The sequence below is a fragment of the Daphnia magna genome, linkage group LG1, assembly GCF_020631705.1.
Source record: "Daphnia magna isolate NIES linkage group LG1, ASM2063170v1.1, whole genome shotgun sequence".
NCBI lineage: Eukaryota > Metazoa > Arthropoda > Branchiopoda > Diplostraca > Daphniidae > Daphnia > Daphnia magna.
In genome coordinates, this window is record NC_059182.1 from 9,819,416 (window position 1) to 9,828,303 (window position 8,888).

Genomic DNA, 8,888 nt, shown 5'->3' on the forward strand with positions numbered 1-8,888 from the left:
GAAGCCTAATAGGAAGAAGTACTAGTGCTGTAGTATGGAAAGCCATGTGCTCGGCTTCGGTTCATTTTGTTACGGAAATTTTGACCATCTTTAAACGGCAGTGAACAGTACCATAGTGTGTTTTCTTTGGCAAGTGGTTGTTCGGACCGCCGAACTTTCTTTACAACGTGCGAAGTCTGATTAACCAGACTTTTCCCCGAAAATCGGAATCCCGCCGCATCAACATATAAGAATTCGGTTTCGAAAAACACAACTACAAACGGCCGAAGCAAAGCGAAACAATCGCTCTACAAAATGGGCAAGTAATCTGTTCACTAAAACGCATAGGTTGGCAACCGCCGTCGGTAAGCAGATAGGCTACCTCTAAAGTTTTTTCCTACTTTTGGTCGGACGAGCCCCGCAGTAGACTACAATTTCTATGTTGTTGCACGAAGTTTCGCATTGGGACACTATTACGAACTTAAACAAAAGAAAAATTACCGTATTTTAACCCAAGTGCTGAAACACTGAATCAGCGAGGGTAAAAGGCACTAAAATTAAAAAAACAAGTTTTAACGTATCCCCTTTGAGCTAGTTTGTGACCTTTGTGGTCGACGGTCAGTGTTGATATTACCATTTCTTCGACCACACGCAGCTTATTCTGTGTGGGATGTCACGACTTATCGTGCGGCGCCTGGTTTATGTCTGTGTTGACTGGTTGTGTTTATCAAATCAGAAAATCCCGTTCATATATAGTTATCTCGTGTAAATGTGCAGATGTTGCGGGTCACCGTGGTCTCTCGATTGTGTTCGTTGCGTTTTTCTTCTGTTTTGTTCATGACAACCCAAATAATGGCTTGCTTGTGGAGATATCCCAAGTTATTCCAGTAATATACGACTCTAAGGTTTTCTAATTTATAGGCCTATACAGCATATGGAAAGATAGTATTTACTGATTTTGTCGCAGTTTCTAAAGAGGATTTTGCACTGATCTTTTTAGTTTTTATTTAAGAAGATTTTTTATTAGACCTATAGCATCTCGTTGTTGCGTTGTTAGAACTAATTTTTGTAATTTTTCAAAATATTGTTTGCACAAACCTTATAGTCTAACCAACTAGTCCACTGCCGGTCATCACGATCTGCTGAATTATTTTTTATTCATTGTTAGTTTCTTTACCCTCAATATCTAATGGTCCCCTTATTTATCGCTTTCAAACAAGTTTATCGTTTTCCATGGAAACAGTCCAGCACAGCAGCCTATAGCCTACATTGAAGTGGTTCTTGCTATTTCTAGCATTGATGGCCTATTATCCTACAATGAAATATTAGCTAGACTAGCCTACTGTCTTTTATGAGCTATAGCCAAAGCACATTAAATACTTAAAACTGGAGTATCTTATGAGGATTATCAAAGCTGTATTTTGTAAAGATAGATCCCAAATTATCATGTTACAAACGGGTATTGGAAACCGCCGTAATAAAATTAATAACACCACTGCAGTTATGCTATATCATATCACAGGGTAAATAAAAAAGAGAACTTCGGGGACCAATGCGGAAACATAAGCAAATATTAACCTAAAATTTCCCCCTATAAGAATCTTTAGTCTATCCATCAATACCGCGAAATAACTAGCCTTTCCTTCGTTATTCTGAAAACGAGCTTTTAAAATCTGACATTTCATGAAGAATACCGTTCAATTCGGTCAATTTCGATCCTTAACCGTACATGCGGCTGCAACGCCCCAAAATACCCAAAACTACTATCTAAGAAGCAAGTTTCTAAGACCCTCATCAGCTTTATTCAATGTATATAAACATAAACTATTATATACTGATAGACCTATTATAGAAACAATTTTTATTCAGGGGCTTTACTGTTGCCTAAACTTATTGCTCGCCGCAGTTTCTCCTCACTCCTCAAGATAATGCCCACTCCTAAATCATATATATCTGTATATACTGTATAGGCTAGTGAACACGTCCCATTACGTTTCCAAATACGTTCAATTAAATACACTTACCCCAGAGTGAACTATAATATAGAATTAAAATTTACGCTGCGATTTCCCTCTAACTTTATCCCAGCTACAGGCTATAGACGTAGGCTATACGAGTATCCTGCCATATCTGTTTGACATATCTGTTTAACGTATCTGTTTGATATGAGCTTGGCATGTTTCACGCTTCAAGAAAGCGCTCAACAAATTTGTGCTTTATTCCATTTTTTACAAATAAGTATACCTAGGCTACTAAGACAATTTACCTCAACAGAATCCAGTTTTGGGTTTTCAGTAGCACTGTCTGAATTGCCTTATATTAGGTATGTCGGAAACTCTGCTACGGGCAGCGACTTTAGTTTTTATTTTGTATCCCCTCTTCCACCACCCCCCATCCTCTCCCTCCTTAAGAAAAAAGAATTTACCCCGCAATTTCTGTCTTTGTACTTTTGCCAACGATTTAAAATATGCCAGAATGTCATGAACGAGCCATCGGGATGACGATGTTTGCCCATCTCACGCAATGCATTTTTCCAGTTTAAGAGGACGAGAAAAGATTTCTTGGTAGCATGCAGGCAGCACGTCAATGTCATGCTCGAAACTGGATGTTTCAAGTATAACTTCTAAGGATATATCCGCCATCCAAAATTCTTCCTCTCTTTTTTTTTTTTTTTTTTTTTTTGTTTTTCCCATTTTTTCTCTCTCTTTGTCTCCGCTGCTTTTAGCGCGTGGTATTTGTTCTGCACACGAAAATGTGGGCAGGTGCTCATCATAATATTTGCATCATTAGAATACTAGGATTTCGCGTCTTATTTAGTTTGAGGATTTGTTGCAAATCGCACGAGAATGCCAACATTCAAGTTTAATTCTCAGGATGCTTCAAAGAGCCCCATGATCCACGTTCATTAAATGGTATTTTACGAAAATCCTAAGTCAAATAAGGCGTTCAATACATCAAGCTGATTTGATGCAATTTTATTTATTTGGTAAAATTTCTAGTGCGAAGTGTTACAGTATAGAATGAACGTTATTAAAAGTTTCCCCGTGAAGTATTGGATTACGGCTGAAATTGTTTACCTGGGAGAAAGAGAATAGATAAATTTGAGTGGAACTGATATACCCTACAAGTTTTTAATCGACGCATTTTTGGAAATAGGCGATACGCAAATATCGCAATATGGCGAGGTGAATCAGCTCGGTGGAGTATTCGTAAATGGCCGACCCCTGCCTAATGCAGTTCGACTGCGGATAGTTGAATTGGCTCAACTTGGCATCCGCCCATGTGACATATCGCGACAACTTAGAGTCTCCCACGGATGTGTCTCAAAAATACTGGCCCGCTACCACGAAACGGGCTCCATTTTACCAGGAGCCATTGGAGGATCAAAACCAAGAGTCACTACCCCCAAGGTCCGTTAAAAATCTATAGCAAACTATATCCTGAATTTGACTCTAGAATTTGGCAGTTGTTAGTCTAACGTTTCCCTCTTCGTTCGTGACATCTTATTCAACCTTCATTTCTCTGCCGCCCCCTTCCCCTATACATGCTCAAATATCATCTATCATTCACTGTATGCTAAAACCTGTTGCCAATCGCCGTAGGTAGTGGGATACATTAAAGATTTGAAAAGTAAGGATCCTGGAATTTTCGCTTGGGAAATCCGCGATCGACTTCTAGCCGACGGAGTTTGCGACAAGTATAACGTTCCTTCAGTGAGCTCTATTTCTCGGATACTCCGCAACAAAATTGGAACTATGGCTCATCTGACAGGCAAGTTGGCATTCAGTGTTGTCGAAGTGTCACAGCGTTTGATTTACCGGAAACACATAGCTGTAACGTCTAACATTATTTTAATAGGAAATGGAGTCGTGCATTACGACAAGCACAACCACCATCACCATCCGATCACAACGTCTGGTGCTGCTAATCAGACCTCGTCTTCCGTAACGGCTTTATACAACCCTTTGTACCCACCGTATTCCACTTACGGTGGAGTTAGCGTCGGGGTCGGTGTCGGCATTCATCATCAGTCGCCGATCGCAGCGACAAGTATCGGACATCACATGTCGCCACGTAACAATCCACCTCTGTCGCCAAATCGACCATCTCCGGCCATATCGTGGCCTAGTTCTCACAGTGTCACGGACATCCTTGGTGTCGGTCTTAACATCAACGTCGGTCTTGGATTTCGACCCCCGCAAGCGCCCCCCATGACAATTGCGACGCAATCGACGCCTGTCTGCGCCAGTTCAGAGCCATCCGCCTCGCACAACTACAACTACAATTACAATTACTACATGTACCTACAATCGTGCAATTCAGCAGCGGCAGGCCATCAGCATGGATCCTCTAGTTCTTTGATGAACTCGGGTCCCATGATGACTAACGGTTCCGGACAATCCATTGTCAACAGTGTCCATGGCATCATGGCCTAGTCTAAAACAACTTACCTCTTCCAGTTCATTCACTTTGTTCTACTTAAAGTGGTTTTTACGGTTTTTATGTGGCTTTATTTTTCAAAATTGAAAATGTTTGAAAAACTGCTTTGCATCTTCGTTATGTTTTTTTTTTTTTTTTTTTTTTTTTTTTTTTTTTGCTTTTTATCAATATCCAAAGCTGTCATAAAATCATAGCAGATTGCTCGATACACCTCGATGATCATTGTTATATGATGCTATATATACCTTTAGCCGAATTTCTGCTCGAAGATGTGCCTACAAAAGCCAAATGGGTTTCATTAGACTGAAATGTAATATTTTGTATATGAAATAAGCGTAATTACAGAATTTATTTTTTATTATTGTTATTATTAATCATTGAGTCTTGAGGCCTTACAACGACATCAGTTTCATCTATTTAAACAATTTTCGTCTTTCCTGTGGTGTGTACATTTATGTGATGTAACGAATTTTAAACTAGAAACATACACATAACATTTGACCACAAAACCCAGAAATCAGTTTTTAGCTTCGGGGATAAAAATTGTTCAAATTACTAATAATGATTGCGATTGAAAATTTTGAAATTGACCATTAGCATAGTAAATGTGGTTCAATTCTCAATTCTTAAAGCCAGTTACCGCATCGGGTAGCTGTTGCTCCCGTCAATTGCTTCCTGTTTTCTGTTTCGTTGCATGACTGGTCTCGGATAGTCTAGTTTACTTAAAATTGTGTCTGCTTATCACCAACAGTCCTGTAACTATAATTATAGCTACAGTATGTTTCACCCCAAATGTTGCACATTTTGATTTAATGGATAATAGCGATTGGCTCTTATGCAGTGCAATTGTGAAAAGCCAAAGAAAGCAAGACTGTATACAAATATACTGCATATTTACAGTACGCAACATCTATACTATTACCGCACATGAACTTCAATAATGGGACGTCGAAATAAAACTTACACGCACAGTGTCGTTAAGGAGAGGAACATCTGTTACCACAGTAGAGCTATTATGCTATTTTCGGTTAACACAACCATCGATGTACTTTATGTTTCTCTGATACATTTTCAATGTACACATGTTCAATACCTGTCTATACAGAATGGAAACACTACGAAACGCTATTGAAAATGAAATGTTTAGTATCTGAAAACAAGAAACAGCGCGATCGGTATATCGGCAAACGCTTTTCCTTGGGCAATATGGTTATGGAGGCAGCAAGGAAGCAGAAATTAATCGAGAAGCCATCAAGCACTGGAGGCTTAGCCAATGCTTATTTTAGTTTTCGAGTGAAACTTCAGCCGAAAGTGTGTTGAAACAGAAGCTAGGTTTATATCAGAAAAAGTTTCTTCTATTTCCGTGTTAGTTTTCTTTTTGTTTCACGTCAACCTAGAGCTAGCTCACCGGCCTTTAACCAGCTTTATCGGCAACATAAATCACTCAACCTGTCATGAACATGTCGAAAATATCAACTGTAGCGCAGGGAAGTCTCTCAGACCCGCCTCTTCCTATATTACGGTAGATAAGTAGGCAAGGGAGGAAGGGGGCACACGGAGACACAGTTGCGTCGTTTTAGCGTGTTCTTTTCTAAAGTGACGTTCTAAATTAGTCGTGCTTATACCAATACCTTAAAGCTGAAGATAAATTCATATATATAAGAACAGCAATTAACGAAACTTTCCGGCTAGTCTAGTGCTTCCGTGCTATTTTTTTTTAATTAATTTTTTTTTTTTCGGGAGTTGTGAATATCTAGGCTCGTTATTACGAAATTTTTTGATTTTTTCTCAAGATTGGTGACGACCACTCCAGCAGGAAGCTAGTATCCTTGGCACATTTAAGGAGACGCCAGCTTCTATTTGGGTTAGCTTAGATTACGCTGTAGCTTAACTGCCTCAAACATTTTCACATCCGCCTGCTCGTAAGGTGTGTCATATAAACAACTAAAAACCTGCTTACATTTTCTCTGTTCATTCCCAATTCTTGTGTGCAGAAGTGGAATGACTTGAGGGCCCTATGCAAATTTTTCAAGAGTTTCAGGCTACTTTTAAACAATCTGCAACTGCACCGAGTTATTGCTAGAGAAAAAAAAAACGATGAGTGCCATGCGATGGGAAAGCCTGTTTGATCTTGTTACAATTTTTATTTTATTTTGCAGCAGAGCGGCAGCCACCTTTTTCTACAAAGATGGATGTTTGGTCCCCTATTTTTTTTTCTTTTGACCTTTTTTTTTTTATGTGCCGCGGTGGAGCCGCTCCGATTACCAAAGTGACGCCGTACAGCTAGCTTTTCTTTAGGTTAACCATAGCAGTGTGGCAGCAGGGCAGGAAAAAGATTTGTTGCACCAACGATTCTCGATGATCACCGCATATATATATATATATATTTATCTCTTGAAATATTTGTGTTTTCCTCTTGTATTCAATAAATCAATGTCTACTACCCTACGTTGGAAGATGATCGATAGCTACATAACTTCCATTTTTTTATTAATAGTTAAGAGCAGCACGTGTTGTGTAGGAAGTTCGGGAGTATTAGAAAGAGTGACGAGTTCCAGAGCCATCCCAAAAACATCGGCTAATGTGAAATGCTTAAGAAAATAGACTAGACTGTTGGCTCATTAGCCAGCCGTTTTACTCATATTCTCCTTTTTTTTTTTTTTTTTTGCGGCGTCGTTCAATTTGGTGGGACCCCTAGCCTCATTAGGCCTCGCCGCAAAAGGGATAAGTCCGGATGTGGGGATCAAATCCAACTCTTCAAGCACAGGCAGCCCACACCCCTCCCACACCCACATGTAAATATGAAAAGAATGTACTACCAAGAACATTTACAGTTGAAGCTGAAATGCGGTGAAAACGGACATACGCAAAGCTATGAGTTGAGGCACACACCCTTTGACCTCGACAACGAAACCGCCACCGTCAAACAGACTGTTACCAAATTCAGAATCATATACATATTCTTCTTTTTTTTATTTTTTATGGACAGTGAAAAAAGATATAGTGTCATCTGGAAGAAGTAATTCTACGTATTGTATGTTGTGCGAGCTTCGAAGTACGCCTACTGTCGAAAAGTATAACCCTTAAATCACGTGAATTTTGTACCAAAATTACATGTAGACAATATGTGGTTTTTACGTGGTCGCCACTAACAAACCAGCAAATATTCAAAGGCTGAAAGAAATTCACCTTCATTACCGATTATTCATGTTTTCCTTCAAATGTATTTATTCGATGCCACAGGAAATAATGCGCTCCTCATAACAGTGTAGAGTTTTTTGCGACTTACTTTTATTTTTTAATTAAATTTTTTCAAATAAAAAATTAAAAAATTAAAAACTTTGTGGATTTAAGCTGATATGACTTAAGCTATTTAAGCGTTGTAATCATCTTGGTTACGTTTGAAATGTTTACAGGGAATTGTCAATTATGGGCATTTATTAAGAATGCATAGACTACGTTAACATATTTGCAATACAGAAGAGCCATTTCGATATTTCAACACAACCCTATAAACGTGTTTCGTGGCACAAAGAAAAACATTTCTAATTTCCACCTTATCACATTCTAATCGCGGTATCATTATTATCAGAGGATGCAAACGTCTTACTAATTTGTGTAACTATATGGCGATTGTTTGGCAATTCACGTTCAAGTTGACCAGGGAAAGTAAAAACACTTTTTTAAGGGTAAAGTTACATAATTTGCAATTTTAAGGAAAGAATTGCGATAAACGCTGTCATTCGTGGTGATCTGACGAAGCGTATGGCACAGAGAAAACAATAATTTAAAGTGCCGATGCTACGTGGAAAGCGACAAAGAGCGTTTCAGTGAGTTACCTTAGATTGCACAATTTAGTGATACATAATGGTTGCACCAAAAATAGGATTAGATTGCAAAGAGCACTACGTCCTGCAGGCCGGTTACCATTTGTACTCATTTAAACCCTTTTTTCCTTTTTTTTTTGTTCAAACATTGGCATTTCAGTAGTTCTTCAGAGTTGTGGCGACTAATCCCGTTTTTCCTTATGTTCATCATATAATTTAGATTGGTCTACTTCATTTTTTTGTTTTCCACTGTCAGTTATAACCGAGCTGTGATTTATATACTGCCCACGTTACCGTCTACGTACACACACGACCGACAAGAAATTGACGGAAGAACAAATGCGGTCGTTTTCCTTATTACGAAACACTTTCTATTGCAGAATGTTTGAGGGCCACCCGAATGCATATTTTTTATTCTCTTCCTTTGGGCCAGGCAGTAAAAAAAAAAAAAAAAAAAAAAAAATAAAAAAATAAAACTAAATCAATAAAAAAAAAATTATAATGCCAGTTCTTGTTGTACAGGGTTGAGTCGGATTTCAATGTGTATAACTGACTGACTAGTCGACTGCTCAGAAACACGAGAGTTAATTTAGGAACCGGGCGATGACGGCTGAAAACGTTGGAGGCATCTGAGGGGAGTTG

The 8,888-nt window shown here is 38.7% G+C and overlaps 1 protein-coding gene across 1 annotated transcript; it reads left to right on the top strand.

Annotated features, from left to right (window-relative positions):
* Positions 1–17: 17 nt before the first annotated feature.
* LOC116921158 (paired box protein Pax-1) lies at positions 18–4,928 on the top strand. The gene is made up of 4 exons (XM_032927428.2): positions 18–298; positions 3,136–3,389; positions 3,582–3,750; positions 3,838–4,928. The coding sequence occupies exons 1-4, from the start codon at positions 295–297 to the stop codon at positions 4,413–4,415; spliced, it is 1,005 nt and encodes a 334-aa protein (XP_032783319.1). The 5' UTR covers positions 18–294; the 3' UTR covers positions 4,416–4,928.
* Positions 4,929–8,888: the final 3,960 nt, after the last annotated feature.